This window comes from Hyperolius riggenbachi, chromosome 2 (genome assembly GCF_040937935.1).
Source record: "Hyperolius riggenbachi isolate aHypRig1 chromosome 2, aHypRig1.pri, whole genome shotgun sequence".
Classification (NCBI taxonomy): domain Eukaryota; kingdom Metazoa; phylum Chordata; class Amphibia; order Anura; family Hyperoliidae; genus Hyperolius; species Hyperolius riggenbachi.
This window is the reverse complement of record NC_090647.1, coordinates 119,177,318-119,202,252: the sequence shown is the minus strand read 5'-3', so window position 1 is coordinate 119,202,252 and position 24,935 is coordinate 119,177,318. Positions and strand designations below refer to the sequence as shown.

Genomic DNA, 24,935 nt, shown 5'->3' with positions numbered 1-24,935 from the left:
TGGCCATATGTTCTCTATTTTTCATTATTTTTGTTCAATTTCTAAGGATGAATCTTCATATTTTCCTTTTGCTGTGCTTAAGCTGGCGGCCTTTTTGCGCCCGAACCGGGTCTTTTCCCGACCCTTATATATTCCTTTGATTTAAAACCTTTTATGCCATCTAATTTAGATATGATCTTTGACACTTCCTCGATGGTGGTTGGTGGGTTGGCGTGGCCCCCCCTTGCTCCATTTTGTCCTTGGTCTCCTCTCGTTTGGTCCCCTATCGGCAGGACAACAGTTTATTTATTATTATTTCATTTTACTTTCGTATTCTATTTTTTTGCTTATGATTACTTAATTATATATAGCTATTAGGGATTTATTATTAATGGAAATATTTTTGCATTATTATATTATGTTTTTTTCAATATGTAACTTTTTTCGATGACGTTGCTGATCCTGTGGGAGGTGGTAGCTATGGCCCCCCCCCCCCCCGGCGCGCCGCACTTGCTGGTGGTCCTGGATGTGGGGTGGGGTTGGTGGGGGATCGATGTGCCCTGGGGGGGTGCTCGGGGTCGGCCCAGTCTTTGGCCTGACATGGACCATATATTGGGCTAATGCCTGCTGGCCTGTGGCCTGCCTGTGGGCCTTCCCCGTCCTCCTCCCCCCGTGGCCCTCCCCTCCCCCCCCTGCCCCGTTTCCTGTTGCCCCGGGGCACACTTGGCCGCGGCTATGGTGGCGCTCCGGCGGTGATGGTGACTGGGCGGCCCAGGGGACCCGGGGCCCCGCCTGCGGGACAGCCGGGCCACCCTTTCTCCTTACCATCGATCAGGGGGTGGGGTCTTGATAGTCCGTGCCCCTCAGCGATCCCGGAGCCCTTTTGCGTCGGCCGCATTTCCATAGCGGCCCTGTTGGGGGTCTCTGTGGGTCGCGTACAGTCGTACGCATATACGCGTTCCCTCCTACCTGATCCGCTTGGCGGTTGCGGACGCGAGGGAAACGCTGTGCGTGCACTTGTACGCATATATGCGTTCCCTCCTTTGATCCGCATCACCGCATGCGGACGCGGGGGGAACGCCGTGCGTACATGCGGAGAATTGGATGCATCACGCCTCTGCCTCCACCTCTTACTCACCACCTGCATTCTGTGGTGGTGGGGTGGGAGTGGTCATGGGGGGGCGTGGTAGCATCCTCTGGCCGCCCAGTGCCATTTTAGGCCGGCTCCTCTCTCCCACAGGCAGCAAAACTTCTGAGCCTGCCCTGATGATGCTGGTAATCTCACCAGTGAAACCGGTTGGCCTCTAAGGCTCTCTTTGTGACCAGACACACTTGTGGTGGCAGCACATGGGCTCCTGTGGATGGACTTTGCAGTGACCAGCTACTCAGATGAGTATACCTCAATGATATGCATTTCTACTGGTGACTTGAAAACAGCCTCCTATGGAGTAACCACTGTTTACCATATGATCATTGAAACAGCTTCCTAGGATGCACCTATATGCTGCTATATGCTGTTGTTTGCTGGAACTTTGAGTTTGTCTATATCAAGTTGATGCTGCTGAAGGGATGACCCTGGCGGATTGTTCCATGAATGAACTATATCAACTTTAATATCACACCATCCGTACCTGCATATGTCTGTGGTTTAAACACTTGCCTGTGAATCTGTCTCAGAATCAGAATGTGCTTCTGATTGGGGCACTAACTCTGGTGAATTGCTTGTTGCTCCTGGGGCTTGCGGATGTGTCAGGCTTGCTGTGAATATAAATTTTTGTTTATTAGCCCGAAGTGCTTGCCACATACAGTGTGTGCCTATCAATCTACCTCTGTGCACCTGGCCATTGTTATAGCTCATAAATGAGACAGCTTGCCTGACCTGTGGACCTGCACATCAATTATTTTGTGATAACATATGCAGTAAGACCACCTATTGTGATGGATTGAATCTCTCTATCAGCCGTTATTCAGCCTTTTGATCCTGCAAATCACTGGAAATATTATAGCAACACAGCCGGAATCTGATACACCTGTGCTTTTTCTACTAGGATGTCTTTTTCCATTTAGGTCCTGGACACTTGGCCCTTAAAACCAATGAAACATCGCAGCAACACAGCCAGTATCTGATACACCTGTGCTTTTCTACCAGGATGTCTTTTTCCATTTAGGTCCTGGACACTTGGCCCTTAAAACCAATGAAACATTGCAGCAACACAGCCAGTATCCGATACACCTGTGCTTTTCTACTAGGATGTCTTTTTCCATTTAGGTCCTGGACACTTGGCCTTTAAAACCAATGATATATTTCTCTCCAAGGTCTTTTGTTTCAATGTTACCTGCTAGGAGTCGCTTCCCCCTTTTTTGCATTAAGATATTTGATGGATTGCGCACTATCAATATTTTTTTAGGGGATCCCCTACATTTTTCCATCTGGCCTAGACATGGTGGCCCACCTGTGTGTTCTGGTCAATTTTAAATAGATTTACATATATATGTGTTTGTAATTTGGTTATTAATAAAATGTGTACTTTTATATATAATTTATTTCCTCCTGCTTCCTTAGTCTTACATTGATCATACAATGCCATCATCATAAATCATAGATAAATCAAATTATGTAGTAACTGTTAAGGGAGAGTCCGTCCATTTGATCCACACTTTATTGAATTTGCCAGGACAACCTCTGTGTGTATAAACTGTTAGGATATAGAGATTCATATATCTGCTGCCAACTACAGTAACATAAAATTACTGCACTCTGGCTGTATGTTAATATTGTGTCTCAATAAAGTTTGTTGTTGTTCCACTCACTATGAGGTAGATTAAACATGGTGTCAGAAGCACATACACCAATTTAATAAGAGGAAACACCTTATTGACTTGTAGCAACCAGTTAGGCACTGTGGGGGCACGGGGAGTGATCCAACACATCGTAACCGCTCTTCAAGCATTTAACAGGTATTCCTTTAACAAAATACATTCACATTTGGAGTATGTTTGCTCTGGGAGGATCCCCAACAAGCAGATCTTGGGACACAGAGGGATTCTAGAATATCTGACAGCAACTGGTTGACCTGTCTCCAGTAGGCCTGGATACACCTCATCTGCCAAAAATCAGCGGATACTACTGCACGTTTCATTTCAATAACACAGGACTCATGAAATGGTGCTGTCAAGGACTCTTTTCCAGGACACTTTTTTCCATAAATATATAAAAGGATAGAGTGGGTTGTTGAATGTATGTGTTTATTTGGTCATTTTGGCTCATTAATGGCAGATTAGAATTTCAAACACTGGACTTTATTTTAAAACCCAGCAAACCATCAAAAACATTCAGTAAAATCCCCATAGATATGCAAAGGCTGTCAGACAAGTAGGTAGGATCAGACCACCCTCCAGGCACACATATGGCACATCCACACATTAATGAATACGGTGAGTAAAAAAAATCGTACTTACAATGTCAAAGTAACATTGGCAGGCATCGATTGTATTCAGCAAATCATACACGTGATCCTGCAGGTAAAACAGAGCAGTGTTATCTTTACTAATTAGATTCTTAGCTACAAATATCAACATGAATGCAAACTAGATAAATGCATATACTTTAGCTTTATAAGCTCTTACCTGGAAAAGATGAGAATTAAGAGGAATTGTAGTGAAAATAACATAATGAATAAAAGTGCTTATTGTTTTCAATATTAGTTTATAGATTAGTTAATAAGTGTTTGCCCATTGTAAAATATTTCCTCTCTCTGATTTACATTTTAAAATCTATCACTGGTGGTGACATCTTTGGTTCTACGTGGTACATATAAGACAGTCCGTGCACAGCTTCCTTAAATCACATTTATTCGACCAGGATAGTCACCAGCAGACATTTACAACATGGTATGCGAATTCACAGCATGTACAAAGCGGAACGATCTAACCTGTATCCAAGACGGGTGCGGGAGTGTGACCAGGGGGTGAGAGGACGGCACAACAGCCGTTTCGCGCCGGTGTGGCGCTTGCTCGCGTGCGTGTGTCCTAGGGCAATGCCGGCGTGCTCGGACTTCCGTGATGTAGACAGGAGGCCCCGCCCATCACGCTCACCATTGGCCCACGGAACTGAAGAGTGATAGTGATTGGGCTGAGGAGGAGGGGGCTCGCCATAACATACGGCGTGAGTGACAGAAGAGGCTTTCCTCTTTTTAACCAATGGGTGTGGGAAAGGGAGGATCGCCTCAGTGCGGCGAATACAACAACATAGTGCTACATTAACATCATGGTGAGCGCTGCAAAGGGAGACACACGTGAAACAGTCATATGTTGGTGACCATATTAACACATTTTTTATCATAAAATTAGAATTTGAAACCGAGTGGAGATAAATTACCCATCATAAAAGAATACGGCCACCTCATTCTATGCACCTTCTTTGGATCATACCTGTTCCCCATAATTTCTTTAATGTCTGCTAACATTAGAAACATCTTTATTAAACCTTTCATTTAATTCTATTTATTTAAAAAAGGAAAAAGACCACCTCATTCCCTAATCTAAAATCATCATGCGGTTGGGAGAGAGCATGAGGAGAAGGACACAAAGTGCAGAGGAGAACCCCTGAACTTCAAGGACGGCATTGCACCTACCTAACCCCATATCCCCTCCAGGGGCTGGCTTAGCCCCTACCCATATTCATTATCAGGGTGCCGGGGTGGGGAACCGGGTGGCAGGAAATACGCTCCCCCAGTGATCACTAGAAGGAGCAAGCTGGAAGCGTCATTACACACCAGGGGGAAAAGAAAGGGGGAGAGGAGAGAAGGCCGGGTGATCCCCAAAGATTGGCGGCGCGCAGTGGCCCATGCAAACCCACCACGGGTCCGGCAGGGGCACATCAGGCATGACAGTGCAGACAAGGAGGGATTCATGCATCAGGGGGGACAACCACCAGGGCAGATCCATCTCCCCTCGGTGATGTCCTCTCTTCCCCCTGAGCAAGAAAGGCGGCAATGTATAGGCGGCAATTTCTGTCCACCATCATCCGTGCATTGTGCACCTGTCACCAAATGCGCCCCCAAATGTCCCAACCCCCGGGCGGATGCTCATGAGCCACGGCGCGCCACCCCTGAGCACAAATCCAGAACAGGAGCAGTCGCTGCAGGGAGAGGTGGGCCACCAAAAAGGGAAGATGTGGAAGAGGACAAGAAGAAGAGAAAAGAGGAAGAGGAACATACTGCAAGGAGGTGGGGAGGGGGTGGATTGTAACTTAAAGGGGCACCCCTATCGGAGTCCAATGTTAAATAAACAGGGTCCCACCTATAGGTGGAAAGTCAGGAAGCGGGAGGAGGGAGAAGGGAGGGGGGGGGAACTGTACTCTAAGGGTCTAGGAAACAGGACAGCTCCAGCCTATCATTGAGGCCCAATGGCCCCATTGCCTCTGTACGTAGAATCACCCGGGATTCTCGTCGGGTCAGCTCCTGGTCCCTATTACCTCCCCTTCTGGGATTAGTGACGTGTAGGAGCCCTGCGAATTTCAGGCATTTGGCTTTACCTCCATGGACCTCTCTTACGTGATCAATTAGACGTGGGCACCCCTTCCCAGATTTCATGGACTTAAAGTGCTCCCCCACTCTCTCCTTGAGGGGCCTGGTGGTTTTGCCCACATAAAAAAATTGGCAGGGGCAGAAAATAACATAGGAAACGAACCTAGTCTGGCATGTTATAAATGCCCTTACCTCCCACTGGACCCCCCCATTCTAAGGTTGGTGCCCTCCATCATCCGCGGACAATATTTACATCTGCCGCATTTATGGTTTCCCTTGGGACGTCTGTTGCTTAGCCAATTCGATGGCGTAGCTGAGCGGTACTCGCTCCGCGTCAGAATATCGCCTAGCGTTGGGGCTCTCCTATACACTACTCGTAGGGGTCAGGAAAGATCTTATGCAATGTGGGGTCCCTAGTTATAAGTGACCAATTCTTTTTTATGACCTGAGATAACCTTTTCGTCATGGGGGTGTAATCAAACGTACAAGTGAAGGAGCCGCCTTTCTCGGGTTTGGGCTGTCTGACTAAGAGGGTGGACCTATTCTTCTCCCTGGCCCTATCCTTTGCTGTCTCAAGGGCAGTGGCATCATAATCCCTTGCCCGTAGGCATGCAGTTAGTTCCCCTGCCTGCATTTCAAAAGAGCCCAGGTCGGTATTGTTGCGCCTAAGGCACAGGTATTGGCCATATGGCAGGGATGCCTTAACATGTTCAGGATGGTAGCTACTTCTGTGCAGCAGTGAATTGACAGCCGTCGATTTCCTAAAGCCCTCACAGATCAGTTTGGCCCCATCTGGTTTGATCATCAAATCCAGAAAACATACGCCCCTGTCGTTGATTTCAGATGTGAAGCGCATGTTTATCCTGTTCACATTGAGGTGCTCCATGAACTCCTCAAATTCCTGAAGGTCTCCCTGCCACACAACCAGCACATCGTCCACATAACGCGACCATGCTTTGATGTTCCCTCGGAAGGGATTGGATGGATTTAGTACGTAATCCTCCTCCCAGGCCCCCAAAAAGAGCCCCGCATAGGTACATGCCACAGAGGTTCCCATGGCCGTCCCGGAGGTCTGGTGGTACCATCTTCCGTCAAACATGAACGCATTATGCGTCAAGACAAACCTGAGGCACTCGCACAGGTAGTCCTTGTAGCCTGTGTCCTTATTGGTCCTGTCGAGGAACCTGCGGACTGCCTTAATGCCCTCCTCGTGGGGTATCCGGCTGTAAAGGCTCTCTACATCGATCGTGGCCAATCTGTATCCAGGTCGCCACACCACGTTTTCAGCAACGTTAATTGCGTCCAACGTGTCAGCCAGATAGGTTGGAACCCCCACGAGGAGGGGACGCAACAAATGGTCCAAGAAACGGGAAAGCCGTTCCGTAAGGGACCCACATCCAGAGACTATGGGCCTCCCCGGGGGATTCTCCATAGATTTGTGCAGCTTGGGAAGATGGTACCACACAGGATACCGGGGGGACACGGGTAGAAGGTCATCTTTGGTTCTGCTAAGTGATCTGTATGGAATGTTCATTACTGAGCAAAGAGGGCGATATTGATTGCTTGGCAGTTGGAAAGAGCTGCTATTTCCCACAATGCAATGAGGTTCACAGACAGCAAACTGTCAGGACCATGGTCATGACATCACACTGTGGGAGGGGTTTCACCACAATATCAGCCATACAGACCCACCCCATTATCTATTTGAGAAAAAGTAAAGATTTCTCATGGGCAAGGGGGTATCAGCTACTGATTGGAATGAAGTTCAATCCTTTGTTAAATTTCAGCTTTAACTTCTATATAAGCAAGGCCTCTTTTCAGATCATGCATTCTTTATTAGAGCACTTCATAATCTGGGCTGCTGTACATGCATCTCTAGGTATACCTCTAAATCAGGAGTGTCTGACCTGCTGACCCAGGGCTATGGCTATTAATGCAGCCCAACACATAACTGTAAACTTACTTATAAGTAAATATTTAGTTGGTGTTTTGATCTGTGTTGCAACTTCACATGAAATATATGTACATACTGTAACGATTGGTGTTAGCAAGAACAAAGTTTCTGATTATCAGGTGATCTGCAGTATCACCTATAATACAGATATATACCTGATTATATGATGATCTGCAGAATCACCAATAATACAGATATATAGATACTGATGTGTTAGCTAAGCAATGTTAATATGCCACTAAGAAATGACGTAATCTAATCACACTTTAATGCACTAAGTGTAGTGATTGGTGTAACAGTAGTACTGGCAGTATTTGCACTACCTCACCAGAGGAGCTGGTGGGCACTACCCGTACTGAACCTCTCACCAGAGACAGGGGGTCCCTGGTGAGAGTAGAATGGTCAGACAGATCAGATCGGCAACAGACAGACAGGTCAGGTACAGAAGCGACAGACAGAGACAGAACGAGTATCAGGCAAGGTTGGCAACAAGGTCAAATGGGCAGAGGTACAAAATCAGGAGACAGAGACAGAACGGTAATCAGGCTAGGTTTGGCAACAGGATCAGATAGGCAAAGTCACTGAGAGTAAGATTGGTCAGAACTAGCCAGAGTCATACACAGATAATCAAGCAATAATAACAGTAGTAATAATAATTCCTAGTCTTGTGTGAAATCCCTGGTTTCCTCCCCGATCAAAGCACACCGGAACTATCTAAGGTCTGAGCGCTAACACGAAGTATTCACGACAGCAGACAACTTGCAAGTGAAGCCGAGAGGCTTAAGAAGTGGAGGAGACCCCCAAGGCACGCCCACTAGCCTCGGCCAATCAGGAGCGGCGAGCGTGCCCTCTGATGTCAGCCGACCAGCCGGTCAGCTGACGCGCCTCCTCCTGGCATCAAGATCCTGACGGTGAGCGGCGCACGCGCTAATGTACCCCTGAGCCCAGCAGAGACACGCATCCTCGGCGTACTAGACGCCTGGGAAAAATCAGCAGGCAGGGACCCAGCAATGACCGCAGTGGACCCACCGTCCACCGCAGCCGACATTCGATTACTCCCCACACCCGTCCTTGGCGTGCTAGACACCCGAGGAGCAGGGAGACCAGCAGGCAGAGAACCAGAAGCAGCTGCGGTGGTACTGCTATCCACCGCAGCTGACATGTCACTATTCATTACACATACGCTTTCGCTATTGTCAGGCATGCGTGGCTTTAGTTTTACACTGGTGTGCTTAGGTGTAACCATAACAAACATTCCACCTCCCCTGCTTAAAGGGAACCTAAACTGGGAAGGATATGGTAAGTTAACCCCAGTTGCCAGTGGTCACACCTGAAATAATTCTACTTCATTTGAATTCCGAATTCAAGTCCTTCTGGACTTTCATGACTGATCATCATTTTCATGATATCGAGTAACATTGTTTAACAAAAATTCATTAAACAATATTAAAAGACCTCCAATTACCTGCAATGATCGTTCACATTGAACGACCGTCATGACGGATCAATGAACAAGCAATCGTTCTGATGTCCGTTGACTACTGCGCAAATTACCGTGATCATCTTAGTGATAGTTTTGCCCGTAATTTGTATTCACAGTACGTGATTCTGGAAGATGGATCAAAGAACGTTCGTCACATCGCCATGAACGCGGATTCCCCAATCCATCTTCTGGTGAGTATCTTAACACCTCTCTGGCACATGCACTTCTAACATTGGAATACAGCTAAACTCATCTATATTGCTACTTGATGTTATGAATCCCCTGGGGAAGAGAATTGGGCATTCTTAAAAGTTCATGTCTGAAACTATTTTTAGTGAGCCAATAAAAGGTGTGACTCATACTGGCAATTCTTTCACTTCGTCACTCTCTGAAAATTCTATAGTAGCGAAAACCAGTGATGTGTACCAGGACGATATGCCTTTCATGTCCAGATTTATATTATGCTTGGCCAAAGAAAATAATCTATTTTATAATCATTTTTTTGATCTGTTGTGTCGGTCAGTAAATGGTATCAACTTAAAGTTCACCAAAACTATTGTACAGCACACAATGAAAACTTTTCAATCCACACATAAGTGCTGTAAAAATCAACTGCAGTGTGCCCTGTGAGTTTGTTTAGCTAAATTGAAGTGTAATTAATTTAGCAGCAGCTGTGACTCACAGCTCTGCTATGGTTCTGCCTCTGCAGGAAAGAAAGAGGCTTAACTCTTTCTGTGCTCCCTCCACAGTTCATCCAGTTAAAGCTTGTTTTTATTTATTTTTTAAATACCTTCTGTTTTAAGAAGGCAAACTTTTGTTTTGCTTAATATTTTAGAAAGAGAGTTTTTGGGTCCTTCCTTTGTAGCCCCTTACACACTCCTATGAGTTCTGGTTCACCTTGAGCTTGCTGGGTAGTCTGTAACTTTAGGATTTCCATCAATTGTAAAGGAGATTGTTTCCCCTGGGTTAGTATGCTGTGGGTAATCTTTTAGAGAAGAGAGGAAGTTGTTTAGATCCACTTTAACTCTAATGGTGGCCATACATGGTACAATTTTTTCATCCAATCTTACCATTTCTATGTAGTATAGGGGTAAATTAAGTGAATATACTGAAAGGATAATTTAGGCAGTTCCCTTATACTACATAGAATTGGTAAGGTTGGATGAAAACATTGTACCATGTATGGCCACCATAAAGTCTCTACTTCCTATTTATACAAATGTAAATAAAAGAAAAACTGTAAAAAATTAATGTCATAATTGTAGTATTCAATGCCCTTCTATATGCCCAATTCTGTTTATCTGATTGAAACAATAATATGCATTTGTTACATGTAAATCAATACTTACTCTGAATTCCATAACATCCACAAATGTCAGGTAATAGCCAGTTAGATACTTCACAATCTCTGCTTTATCTTTGTGGACTGGTCCCAGATGTTGCTGGTTTTACAAAGAAAAAGTCATCAGTTGATTTGTCACAAAATGGAAACGTTTCAGTATTGCTTTGAGCCACATTTCCACTCTGAATATAATTCACTGGTGAAGAACCTAGGCACATAAGCCAGCCTGAATCTGCCAACATACAATGGCATGCAAATGAAACTATGTAAGTGAAAGTGTGGCAAATTACAGCTGAATGAGCAGCAAATTTGGAAAAACTTCTGAAAAGATCTCCTCAGCGAATCATGCAGGTTCTACAGAGGTGACAATGTTTTGAGTGAATCTTATAACAGCTATAACATTCTAGGCTGTATGAATACAGCAAATGCTACAAAACTATTTATTAACAAAAACGAAACAAGATCACATACATTTACACATGCAGCATAAGGCTGACGCCAGCAATTTGTGGTTTTATGGGCGATTTTTTCCCCCTCCCGGCGCTTGTGTGGGCGCTGCGGGTTTTTTTAAAAGTGCTTTCCTAAGCGCTTTTGCAGAGCGATTCGGCTTTTTTAACTTCCGGACGTCAGGAAGTGAACTCTTTGACCTGGAAACGAATGTATTTATTCATCAAAGCATTGGGGAAATTGCTATACAACGCGCTTTTTTCAAGCGCAAAACATTCAGAAAAGGGTACAAGCAGCAATTTGGTGAGCGAATCGGAAATAAACCACTCAGATGTGAACACTCTCATGGGGAATCATTGCACAAGTGTTTTTAAGGCGATTTTCAAAATCGCCGGCGCTTGAAAAAAAGAGCAAAAACACCCTAGGTGTTAACGAGCCCTGAATGTTGCTTGAAATCTTGTGAATATTTTTGGTGACGGCTTTTATGTAATCGGTGTACAAATTAGCTGCCAATTACATAGATTATCCTAGGCATTGTTTGCAAAATATTACATCTGAATACATGTTAATGCAATGTTAATGCAATTACCGTGCTGACGCGAACATCAATGTTTGGGAACTTCTTGTTGATGTATTTCAGGGATGACTCCATGGACTTGTCTGTGAAAAATGGGGGTTTTGTCTTGACATCTGCACATGTCTGTAATAAAAATAGAGAACGTGAAACTCACATACAGCACACAAGTCACCATTATCTGCAGTTAAGTCAAATTTGGAAGTCAGGTTACAGGTATTTATTTTAATCAGATGGGGAGTTTGCAGCAATGGAAGAGAAAAAAGCTCTGGATATTGCCACTAGTAGAATAAAATATCGGTCATATTTACAGATATTTTACTATGACCTAACCTAGCCCTACTCTCACACAGAACCCTCCCTCTACCAATGCCTAACCCTTAGCCCTCCTTCTACCAATGCCCAACATTTAACCCCCATGCCATCTAACCCTTAAACCCAACTCTCCCTGCCATGAAGCTGCAATCAGTGGACATTTTGGTGCCTAGAGCACCTAATAAAATAGTGTTGGCACCCCCCCCCCCCCCCCTCCGCGCCCACTATTTTAACAGGCACCTCAGGGCAGCCAAATATCTGCTCATTGCCTCTAATCGTGGGTGGCCTTTATAATTGTTGCGAATGGCAGTGCCCTTTTTCCAGAGTGCCTCTGGCATCCATTTTGCCAGTTCTGGTCAGATGTGGCCACAGTATAAAGTAGCTAGATGTGACCCTAAGTATTAGGTAACTATCACGCTGATACGTGATGAGGTAACGTACAAGTGTATACACAAACAGTAGTACGTAAAGTGTAGTCAGGATCAGGCCGTAGTCGTACACAAAGTCAGAGGTATCGAGGTACAGAGTAGCAAGGCAATATCGTAGTCAATAAACAGGCATGGTCATACACATAAGTCAGATGTCAGTCATATTGTAAGGATCAGGCAATAACGAAGTCAGGGACAGGCCGAGTTTAACATGTGTATCAGATAGCAGTGGTACAGAAGGACAAGACAAGAGCAAGGTCAAGAGGCAGGCAAGAGGTCGGTACACAGATAAATATACAATAAGATGTTACTTCAAAATATTACGATAATACATAATTACAAAAAGCAAGACTGACTAACTAGAGTACATATATATTGTGCATCTACACCATATATTAATGTAGCTCTCGAAACTCACTGACTAGGCCAAGAACCAGCGAACTGATTAGTATCAAGGCCAACGAGCAAGTGAATACTCTGGCCTTAAATACCCAGGAGGCAGAGCACAAGCCCAGCCCCCAGAAATGACAGCACCTCCTGCAAAAAGGAGTCAGCTGATGACATCACGCTGACACCCCATCACACACGCCTCCTCAGCCTATAAAGACAGCTCTGAGCTGCGCGCGACCTGCCAGAACCAACACGCCGACCCACATCTATAGGGGAGCCGGGGATGCCATCATTCTGATTCACGTCTACAGGGAAACCGGGGATGCCTTTGATCAAAGAGGAAGAGGAAGCTTCCTCCAGCTGCTCCAAACTATCAGAGCAGCTTGCAGAACCACACCAGGTAAGTTTGTTACAGTAGCTAGAAGTGTCCCCAGCTGAAGTTAGATGTCGTCAGTGGAATGCCGAATGCCAAATGAGTAAGCTCTCATTTACGCTCCGCTCAGAACTCTGCATAAGGGAGGGGGGAGGGATTTGGGTATAGAAGTGTGCTGCCTTTCCATCAACAGGTGGCTGTAGGCCCGTGCCTATACAGTGCCTTATGGTAAATCCGGCCCTGGTGAATGGTTTCTGTGTCACCTTCTAGAATACACATATATAAACAATCCTGGAGGATATTTGCTCATTTTATATTTTGCCTGCACACTTAGAAGAGATTATGGTTCCCAGGAAGTTACAACTGTACGACTATGGACTGATATGATAATTTTGCCATAACATGTAAACTGTGACAGATACTCATTCTCCTTTCTTCAAAGACCCTAAAATCTCTGCACTCTGTGGTTGCATACAGAGTGTTTCTCTATCCCAGTCTTAGAGCCCTATTGTGTTCAAGTGATGCAGAGGTAGGAGTGGAATTGAAAAGTTGAGGGTCAACAGGGCAGTGCGTACACACCTTTATTTATGTTGCCCGTCGGGGATCGGGATCCAACCCCTTTGGGTGACATAGCTGGGCTGGCCTGTACAGCCGCGTGTCAGCTATGTAGCTGATGATGCATTCTGTTGCTATGCGGGAGGCACTGAGGAATGATGTAGCAGAGCATGCTTGACGCCACACGGCGGGCAGAGGATCAGCGTGACCAATGAAGTTGGCCGTCAGTCAGGCTGACAATGACGTTGGCTGAGGCTGAGACTTAAGTCAAGCATGTGTAGGAGCCTTAAGAGAGAGGAGTGAGCGAACTCCTCACCGGCTGGAGCAAGCTGTATACTTCAGGGTTGTATTTAGATTTAAAGGATACGTCCAAGCAGTTTAAAAAATCAAAATCCACTTACCTGGGGCTTCCTCCAGCCCCTGGCAGCCGTCCTGTGCCCTTGCCGCAGCTCTGGTGGCTCCCGGTGTTCTCTGCTGCAGAAGCCGACCTTGCTGGGTCGGCTTCTTGTGTGCTCCGCCGCGCGGGTCACGTGGTCTGGCCGACGTCATCACAAATGTACTGTGCAGGCACAGAACTACTGCGCCTGCACAGTACAGTCACGATGACGTTGGCCAGACCATGTGACCCGCGCGGCGGAGCGCACAAGAAGCCGACCCACAAGCCAACCTTGCGAGGTCGGTTTCTGCAGCGAAGGACACCGGGAGCCACCGGAGCTGTGGTGTGGGCATAGGTCAGCTATAAGGGGCTGAAGGAAACCCCAGGTAAGTGGATTTAGATTTTTTAAACTGCCTGGACGTATCCTTTACGTTCACTATACAGGCAGAAAAAATTGTTTTGTAAAAGTAATACCTTTTAATGGATAACTGATCAAGTTAAATGAAACCGGAAATAACTTTTTAAAAAAAAGAGTTACTCTAACCTGGGGCTTCTATCAGCCCCCTGCAGCCGTCCTGTGGCCGCGCCGTTACTCAGGGATCCTTCAGTCCCACGCTGCAACTCAGTTTCGCTTTCTTCAGTCACCGGCCACACTGTCTTTGTGGGTCTGTCCTCATTCATGCTTCTGTAGCCAAGAGCATCGTACAAAGGCGCAGTTGAGATTTTCTCGTACTGCGCCTGCGCAGGATGCTCCCTGTGACGGGAGCGTGAACGAGAATGCGTGTGGACAGTGCCGCACAGTTGCAGTGGCCATTAACTTGCAAGTCGGGGAAATCAATACTTAGCTTAGGGGATTGGAGGATCGCTGAGCACCGGCGCAGGCACAGGATGGCTGCAGAGGGCTGGTAGAAGCCCCAGGTAACTGAAACTCTTTTTTTTAAAGTTATTTGAGGTTCCCTTTAAAGAGGAACTCCAGTGCAAATAATGTAATAAAAAAGTGCTTCATTTTTACAATAATTATGTATAAATGATTTAGTCAGTGTTTGCCCATTGTAAAATATTTTAAATCCCTGATTGATATTCTGACATTTATCACATGGTGACATTTTTACTGCTGGCAAGTGATGTAGCTGCTGTTTGCTGTTTTGGCAGTTGGAAACAGCTATTTCCCACAATGCAACAGGGTTCACAGACAGGAAACTGCCAAGAGTACGTACTTAGAATTTCTTTGTGGGAGGGGTTTCACCACAATATCAGCCATACAGCGCCCCCTGATGGTCTGTTTGTGAAAAGGAATAGATTTCTCAAGTAACAGGGGGTATCAGCTACTGATTGGGATAAAGTTCAATTCTTGGTCGGAGTTTCTCTTTAAATTATGCAAGCTCTCAGGGAACTAGTCCCCCTGTTCAGGCATATTGCCACATATTAGTTGAAGTAAAACACTGTATGCAAAACAACAACAAAAATGCAGGTAAAAAGTAAACATGAAGATGACATAATTCACTTTTATAAGTTAGCCATTAAAGGGTATTACTTTTACAAAACTTACCGTAGTTTTTTCTTCCTACATAATGCTCTTGGCTAACAGAAATTATTTTAATACTTGTTCACAATTCAGTGACTTTAGAGGGTAGTGCTAACTCAGTGCAGATAGTGTATAACAATATTATAGAATGTTTTGGCACCTGTAATGTCGCACTGCTGTTTAATAAGCGCTTTAACGTTTATAGATGCACTATAGTTTGCTGTGGCAAACACTTGTGCTGTCACTTTAATATATGGTACATAGAAGGAACTATGTTTAGCTAAGCATAACTTTTCACATCCTCTTCCTCATAACATAATCTGAATTTAACTGACAGGAAGCAAGTCTGTGTAGATGAGGAGACACCCACATAAGTTGACAACTACAAAAAGACTTTTATGTACTGTGACTGTTTAGTTTAACTAAACATAACAAGGGAAAATAATACAAGGCACTAAGGCAATAATGCTTAGCAAACACTTGCTAAAATGGGGAGGGGGGGGGGGGGTGGATTCAGGGCTACCACAAAAAAATTCTGGCACCATACTGGGCAAACCCACTGCCCCTTGATCCTTCACCGACCATCACGATAAATCCTCCTCTCGACCTCAGTTGTTCTGTAATGCGCATGCATGTCCTGGCCACGTACGCGCACCTCTATCGCAGGCGCAGAAGGCTCCCAGGAACAGGAGCACGATAGGGGAGGCACGCGTGGCCAAGCACCTATTCTGCAGCCCTATGAAGTATGTCCCTCCCCTTTACATTGTAAGCCTTTGGCAATGCACATGACACCCTTCCCATGCTCCCCATGGACTAACTCGGACTTGAATTGCTGGGTCTTTGCAAAATCACATGATCATGCATCTTTTACCGTTTGCGTGCTAACCTTGTGCTATGTTGTATAACCATGTGCTACCTCTCTGTCTGTCATCACTGGTTAACATTGTAATTAATAAATAGACAACTCAGATTGAATAAAGAGCTATTAATTACCAAAATCATTTTGATTCATTTTTGATTGATATACAGTGGGTTGCAAAAGTATTCGGCCCCCTTGACGTTTTCCACATTTTGTCATATTACTGCCACAAACATGAATTAATTTTATTGAAATTCCACGTGAAAGACCAATACAAAGTGGTGTACACGTGAGAAGTGGAATAAAAATCATACAGGATCCAAACATTTTTAAAAAATCAAATAACTGCAAAGTGGGGTGTGCATAATTATTCGGCCCCCTTTGGTCTGAGTGCAGTCAGTTGCCCATAGACATTGCCTGATGAGTGCTATTGACTAAGTAGAGTGCACCTGTATTTAATCTAATGTCAGTACAAATACAGCTGCTCTGTGACGGCCTCAGAGGTTGTCTAAGAGAATATTGGGAGCAACAACACCATGAAGTCCAAAGAACACACCAGACAGGTCAGGGATAAAGTTATTGGGAAATTTAAATCAGGCTTAGGCTACAAAAAGATTTCCAAAGCCTTGAACATCCCACGGAGCACTGGTTAAGCAATCATTCAGAAAAGGAAGGAGTATGGCACAACTGTAAACCTACGAAGACAAGGCCGTCCACCTAAACTCACCGGCCGAACAAGGAGAGCACTGATCAGAAATGCAGTCAAGAGGCCCATGGTGACTCAGGACGAGCTACAGAGATCTACAGCTCAGGTGGGGGAATCTGTCCATAGGACAACTATTAGTCGTGCACTGCACAAAGTTGGCCTTTATGGAAGGGTGGCAAGAAGAAAGCCATTATGAACAGAAAAGCATAGGAAATCATGTTTGCAGTTTGCCACAAGCCATGTGGGGGACACAGCAAACATGTGGAAGAAGGTGCTCTGGTCAGATGAGACCAAAATGGAACTTTTTGGCCAAAATGCAAAACGCTATGTGTGACAGAAAACTAACACTGCACATCACTCTGAACACACCATCCCCACTGTCAAATATGGTGGTGGCAGCATCATGCTCTGGGGGTGCTTCTCTTCAGCAGGGACAGGGAAGCTGGTCAGAGTTGATGGGAAGATGTATGTAGCCAAATACAGGGCAATCTTGGAAGAAAACCTCTTGGAGACTGCAAAAGACTTGAGACTGGAGCGAAGGTTCACCTTCCAGCAGGACAATGACCCTAAACATAAAGCCAGGGCAACAATGGAATGGTTTAAAACAAAACATATCCATGTGTTAGAATGGCCCAGTCAAAGTCCAGATCTAAATCCAATCGAGAATCTGTGGCAAGATCTGAAAACTGCTGTTCACAAACGCTGTCCATCTAATCTGACTGAGCTGGAGCTGTTTTGCAAAGAAGAATGGGCAAGGATTTCAGTCTCTAGATGTGCTAAGCTGGTAGAGACATACCCTAAAAGACTGGCAGCTGTAATTGCAGCAAAAGGTGGTTCTACAAAGCATTGACTCAGGGGGCTGAATAATTATGCACACCTTACTTTGCAGTTATTTACTTGTAAAAAAATGTTTGGAATCATGTATGATTTTCGCTCCACTTCTCACGTGTACACCACTTTGTATCGGTCTTTCACGTGGAATTTCAATAAAATTGATTCATGTTTGTGGCAGTAATGTGACAAAATGTGGAAAACTTCAAGGGGGCCAAATACTTTTGCAACCCACTGTATAGCTTGATCATTGATTAGTAAAGTCCACTCTTATATGTGGGAAGGGGCGGTTCACATGGTCTGTCACATTGTTTTGTACCGCATCAAGCAGTACAAACCTAGTGATGCAGTGGTATGGACAGTGAATGAGGCATGTCAGTTACCACATATACAAACGAACTGAACAGTCACATAGGTCATTTGCCCTATGTGAACTGGAGCCTTTACAGGGATCCGAGCACCTATTTTACAAGATATATAAAATGAACCACCCTCTAAGAGAGATCTATAAATAGAGTGAGTCATGTGGGGGTGACAGGCAATACTTTGCAATACGTTGCGCCCTAACCCCCTGTCTGTATGCGCTCCTCCATCTTCTCCAGGCAGCCCCGCTGCTGCAGCAGTTTACAGTAATGTGCAATCCCATCACAATGCATGCTGGGAGATTTAGTCCTTGTGTGGTGAACATTACGGAAAGTCGTGCGCAATCGCCAACGACTTGCGGAATGGTCCAGCCCATTACTGTCAGTCCTGTGTAGAATAAAACAAAATACCTTTCCTTTTGCTCTTCTCACTGGAAGCAACAGCCCCTCACCCACATCCTGTGTCAGGTCAGAAAAGAATTTCACACGTGGCCGACCCCCTAGGCAGAGCCATTTGGCTGCATACGCTCATGTCCCAGAAACTAGCTCCAACAAGGAAGATAAGAGATTCCCTCCAAAATCATACAATCAAACAAAGAGAACTTTTATGTATTTGTAATTCAAAATAGCCTTGTCGCAGAAAGACAAAAAACACATTTTCTGATACCTAGAAATCAGTTCTATCATTGACCTGAACTGCAATTTTCGAACTGTCAGGAATCCGTAGGAAAACCACTTTAGTCGGGGGGTGGCAACCTTGCTGCCAGGAGATAACCCTGCCTTAAACACACCTACTTTCCAGGTAATGACAGCCCAAAACTCAGGTCCTATAAAAGTGGGGCGGGACCAAACCCGCCCAGTTCTCCAAATTCCATCGACCATGAAAGTCCAGGCATGCGTTCAAGGGGAACCGATGCATTCTGTGCTCAAAAGGACTCTTAACCTGAATGCCTACTTTTTAACTGGACTCTGTTTCTTCATTCTCCAAATGGACTATCAGCCATAACTAAGTAAGAATTTTCTAATTTTACCCCTTTATTTTTAAGCTTTGTGAGATATGTTAATTGGTGTATATAACTGTATATAATGCATTTTTGTTATTAAACGTTTTAAAAATCATTTAGCGGTTATGACCTGTTGCTGATTACACAATCGTACCTATTCTCCTGAAATCGCTACCCTGTGTTTAATAGAAGTGTACCTTTATAACCCGTATGCGAGAACCCGGCCCAGATATCAAGATCTGACCCAGGTTCCTGCATACTGCTAAGGGTTAATAGAGCGTTCTCAAAGTCCTAGTTTAATTACAGTAGCGGGCTGTGTAACCCGCTTGGTGGCAGATCTTTGAATTGTATGTGTGTGGTGAATCCTTGGGCATCTGAACGCTCCCTCCACGAGTCGGTTCATCAAATTGCGAAGTCGGGTTACCCTTCGTGGAGAGCAAAATGACCGCGTGAGAGGATTTCTGACACTGATCGATTGACCCCATCCGCAGACCGGCCTTGCGGTCTGTGACACCTTGGATGTGAGTATGTCTGTCTGAGGGGGCTAGAGAGCAGCCCTCTGAAGGTAAGTAAGCCTGTCACTCCCTCTACAGCCCACTCTATTTATGAACCTGCCTTAGTGGAAGGGTCATTGTATATATTTTGTAAAATAGGTGCTTAGTTACCTTTAAAGCGGACCTGAACTCAGAACTTCATCTCAGCTCTAAAAGATAAGCAGCAGCATAATAACCTTTAAATAAAAATATTTCTTTGTTACATCTGATACAAACCCTAAAATAAATCTGCAGTTTGTCTGCTTCCTGCTTTCATGGAAGCAGACATGTTAACATCCTGTGCTTACAAATGAGCTCTCTGCCATGGCAGTCAGCAGACACAGCTGAGGGATCAAATTAAAACTAGTGCTTAGTCACAGATGAGGTAGAATTAGACAGGCTAAGCTCTCTAAGTATATACAGGGTGAATTTCTATATGTTTTCCTTCTGTCCAGTGCTAGAGAGTTCAGGACCACTTTAAAGCAAATCTGAAGTGGATTTAAAATGGAAAAAAAAGAAAACAGATGCTCACCTATGGAGAGGTAAGGCTCTAGATCCTATAGAGCTTTCCCATTCCTCACTGTCCCCTCATTCTAGCACTGTCACCCCATTGAAATCTTCTGCCATGGGAGGCTTCAGGGGCCCAAGTGCTTCCGAAGACGGGTGGCTCTGTACTGCACATGCGCCCAAGAAAGCACCCTCACACATGCGCAGCACAGAGCGGCCTGTCTTTGGGAGCACTAGGGCGCCTGAAGCCTTCCAAGCCTCAAAGAGCAGTATTCCACCAAAGGTTCCAACAAGGGTGACGGCGATGGAACGAGTGAACCGCGAGAGGAACTGGAAGGCTCTATAGGAACTAGAGCCTTCCCCCTCCATAGGCGAGTACCGTTTTTTATTTTAAATTCACTTGATGTAAAGGTCCAAGCAAAAAATAAAAAATAAAGATCCACTTAACTGGGGCTGCCTCCAGCCCCTTGCAGCCGTCCTGTGCCCTTGCCGCAGCTCCGGTGGCTCCCGGTCTCCTCCGCTGGCAAAGCTGACCTCGCCAGGTTGGGTTCCGGGTCGGCTGCTGCTGCGTTCCACGGTGCAGGTCATGTGGTCTCGCTGACGTCAATAGGATGATACTACTTAGGCGCAGTAGTTCTGCACCTGCACAGTACCGTCCTATTGATGTCAGCGAAACATGACCCACGCCATGGAACGCAGCAGCAGTCGACCCGGAACCCAACCTGGCGAGGTTGGCTGTGCCAGAGGAGTAGACCGGGAGCCACCGGAGCAGGACAGCTGCAAGGGGCTGGAGGAAGCCCCAGGTAAGTGGATCTTTATTTTTTTCTTTTCTTGGATGTTTCCTTTAAGTCTTCACTGTTCAGAGAGGCTGTAAAGCTAAATAGTCTCCACCCGATGGAGGAAGATGGATCCAGCAATGTCCCCAAGAGTTCCAGGGTCCATTTCCTGGCCAGCGAGTCTGCACAACATCACACAACGGCCACAAATGCAAAGTCAAGTGATGGTGGTACTTTGTGCAGAGTCCTCAAGGATCATAGAGATTTCATCCTCCGTGATGGTTGGTATCGCCGCTCTTCACTAAATGTCATTCAAGTGATCCCACGCATGTACTCACGTCGCAAAAACAACAGAAACAATTGTTCATCTCTCACAAAATCGCTAGTTGTTGGAAAAATTATTGGAAAAATCATGTGGTGGGTACGGCCTTAAGAGTTATAGACAAGAGGAAGAGGGTGAGGTACCAATGGAGTCCGAGAGCCTTCCAAAGGAGACAAAAAGACAGGGACACCGGGAGCCCCTGATAATGTAGTACGTTGAGGATATGGGACACTCAACAGCTGTATGTGCAGAATACTCACAAGAATAGGTTGCCAGGCCGAAAACCACAGTGTAACGGCTGGTGAGGAAAGCCCATCCTCACTTGGGTTCTGTAGTCTTCGACAATGTAGGTTGTTTTCCAGGAAAAGAAAAAATGGTGTAAGGGTTCCAAGGAACCAATATAAATGCCCAACACCTCGAGCTGAAGTGTTGGTGTGAGATATTACTGGGAGGGAGGAGGCACCCCAAGGTGTGATGTGTGGAACGGATAAATAGGCTTCCCTCTAAAAGAAGGTAGCCTAAATCAATTAATACAAATTTTAATAGAAACCAGACACTTGAATGGTTCCATCATTCAAGTGTCTGGTCTCTATTAAAAACATATTCATTTTTTTAGGCTACACCCTTTTTTTTAGAGGTAAGCTTATTTATTTATGTTTTATCCAGCTGATATTATTCCTTTCACACATCACATCTTGGGGCGCCTCCTCCATCCCAGTATAGACAAGAAAAGATCATAGTGCCACAGAAAGGTCCCTGACCTCACACACATAATGCCCCATACTCACGGGCAACATTTCTGGCCTGTCGCTAGCACACGGGAGCGTGTGCGCGACAGGCTGGCGACAGCTCGTCGCCAGGTCCCTCCGCATACACACGGCGGAGGGACCTGGCAAGTGACGCGAAGGAATCTGTCACTGAAGTTCCTCCCCCCGCCGGAAACTCAGGGTATTCCCTGCTGGTTGCTGTCGTTAGTCCGCATACTCACGCGGACTAGCGACAGTTGCGGCGGAGTTGCTGGCGACAGCAGCGACGAGCAATGGTTCGAGGTGCGCGCCCGTGCAACGCCTCATACTCACGGGCAACCTGTCACCGCAACACGCGCGCACCGCGTGTTGCGGCGACAATTGTAGCCCGTTAGTATGGGCCAAAACACTGCAAGTCCCCTCCACAAGACAGGCAATAAATCTTGCAATACAAGGTAATCCCCAGCACATATGCTGAACTGAGCTCCCTTTATAGGAATAACAAGAAGTTTTAAATCAGGATGATACCATTTATTGGCAAACTTAGAAGAAAAGCTCTCAGCTAAGAATCTTTCATCTATTCCTGTATACTGTATACTGACAACATGTAGAGCACAAAGCTTGTATACACTGGACATTGAAAGGAGAAAGCTTGTTCTGCAAACATGAATAAATATCATTGGATGCCTAAATTACAACATCAGGAGGGAGACACAAGAATGCTAGTTAATTTATGGCAATAGATAAGACCATTTGTTTTCTTAAATATCACATACAACTGACTCCAGGTGATGGGGAGACATCATAAAACTAGGTAGAAGTGACAAGGTCAGGGTATTTACAATGTTTGTTCTAGGCTATAAAGCATGGTGGAATTTAAAACCCATCTTACCAGCACAAGAATTAAAAGGAATTGTGGCACTTAAAGCATCCATGTGAGACCATCCTGTTGTTGTAATCAAGGCATCCAATGGCTGATTGTTTGCAGAACATAGCTGTGTAACTTCTAGCCTGCTGTCATTCTTTCAGAATGTTAGCAATATATCAATACAGACAGTCCACTACTTACAATCAACTCCAGTTTCCATATTACAGATACAAAGTTTTCTTCATGTACAAAATATACAGTGCTGTTTTATTATTACATATATGTTACAGTATTGTATGAACTGGTATGCATAGTTTAAGACACTTACAAAGCACATTGGAAACATCCAAAAAAGGATAAACAGTACTGTATTGTATGTCCAAATTATGAGTTGTCAGACAGTGAGTAATTTATCTGCGTTTCACCATGTTTAACACCGGACTCAACTTACAAACAAATTCGACTTACAAACACTCTTCTGAGGAGAGTGTCGGTGGTTTAGTTATTAAACCTCTCCACAAATGAGCCGATGGTTTTTCCCCTGATGACACTGCAGGGTTGTACTTAAAAAGGAACTGTAACCCCCCCCCCCCCCTCTCCCCCCCTTAACCCAGGGGATACTTACGTCGGGAGGGGGAAGCCTCTGGATCCTAATGAGGCTTCCCCGTCCTCCTCTGCCCCTCGGTGCCAGCACTGGCTACCTTGAAACCACAGCAGACAAGTTTGTCGGCTGTGGCGCAGTAGCGCCTGCATTATTTATCTTTCCCAGTTCTAGCGCAGGTGCAATAACAGTTTTCCAATTAGGGTCAGGCAAAAATAGCTGAGCCCGATCGGGCAGTGGCGTAGCTAAGGAGTTGTGGGCCCCGATGCAAGTTTTACAATGGGGCCCCCAAGCACTCTATACATAGCAATTGATACGGCACTCCAAAACCTGCCAATGGCAACTACAGTGTCTGAGGTGCAAGAAGGGGATGGGGAACAGTTTGTTAATAATTACCACTATTCAAAGTATCATTAGAAGTGATTATTATGAGCACAGGACCAATAGAGCTAATACTGCAGTTGAGGGAGGGCCGTTCGGGGCCCCTCTGGCCCAAGGGCCCCGATGCGGTGGCTACCTCTGCAACCCCTATTGCTACGCCCCTGCGATCGGGTCCACTGTATTGCGGAGGCGTGAGTGTCCTGCAGCCTGATCTGGCTCAGCTATTTCCGCCTGAGTCCAAATGGAAAGCTGCTGCTGCGGCAGCGCTGGATTGTGGTATGTATATCTCTCGGATGTTCTTCTGAGGGGCCAGCAATGAAGCAGTGGGACAGAGGAGGATGGGGAAGCCTCATTAGGATCCAGAGGCTTACCACTACTGAGGTGTTTTTTTTTACAGATCCTATTTAATTGTGCTTAAAGAGACTCTGTTAGAATCCCTCCCCCGCGGGCAATACTGAGAACCCCCCCAGGGAATACTTACATCGGGACAGGGGAAGCCTCAAAGTCCCCTTGAGGCTTCCCCATCCTCTGAAGCTTGGGGTAATCCAGCGCTGGCTCCCCCAAAAGTCCCTCGACAAAGCCTGACAAGTGTGCGCAGGCAATATTTACCTACCGCGATCCTGCACACTAGTGGCTCTTTCTTCAGGCTATGGCGGAAATAGCTGAGCCCGATCGATCCGCTCTACTGCACAAAGGACTCGCACCTGCACAGTAGAGCGGATATGATCAGGCTCAGGTATTTTCGCCTTAGCCTGAATGAAGAGCTGCTAGCGCGCCGGATAGCAGTAGGTAAATATTTACCTCGCCGATGTTCAGGGGGTCACAGAGCTGAATTGCTGGGTCACCGGAGGACTGGGGAAGCCTTGCTAGGATCCAGAGGCTTCTCCCTCCCAAGGTAAGTATCCCCCAGAGGGTTTTTTATCTTACAAATTCTCTTTAATATCCTCCTTGCTATGGATCTGAGTGAACTCGACTTGCTTTATCTCCATGCTCCCATCCAGTGAGTGACGAAGCATTACCTTGTACTCATACTGTGCTGCGTGATCTGGTTTGCATGTATTCCTGTATTGTCTTATTGCTGTATGTCATTCCTATTGTTGTAACCTTAACTAATGTCCCGCGCTGCATAATATGTTGGCGCTTTATAAATACAATAAATAAATAACATAA

At 45.6% G+C, this 24,935-nt stretch overlaps 1 protein-coding gene across 3 annotated transcripts in view; it reads right to left on the bottom strand.

The window, feature by feature from the left end:
• NCKAP1L (NCK associated protein 1 like) overlaps positions 1-24,935 on the bottom strand; it is a 374,626-nt gene that overhangs the window by 223,283 nt on the left and 126,408 nt on the right. For all 3 annotated transcript variants that reach the window (XM_068267280.1, XM_068267278.1, XM_068267281.1), the window contains exons 2-4: positions 11,323-11,433; positions 10,294-10,386; positions 3,439-3,495 (exon numbers count right to left, since the gene is read on the bottom strand). In XM_068267280.1, the coding sequence (XP_068123381.1) occupies positions 3,439-3,495; positions 10,294-10,386; positions 11,323-11,385 (213 nt within the window). In that variant the 5' untranslated portion in view covers positions 11,386-11,433. The remainder of the gene's footprint in view (positions 1-3,438; positions 3,496-10,293; positions 10,387-11,322; positions 11,434-24,935) is intronic.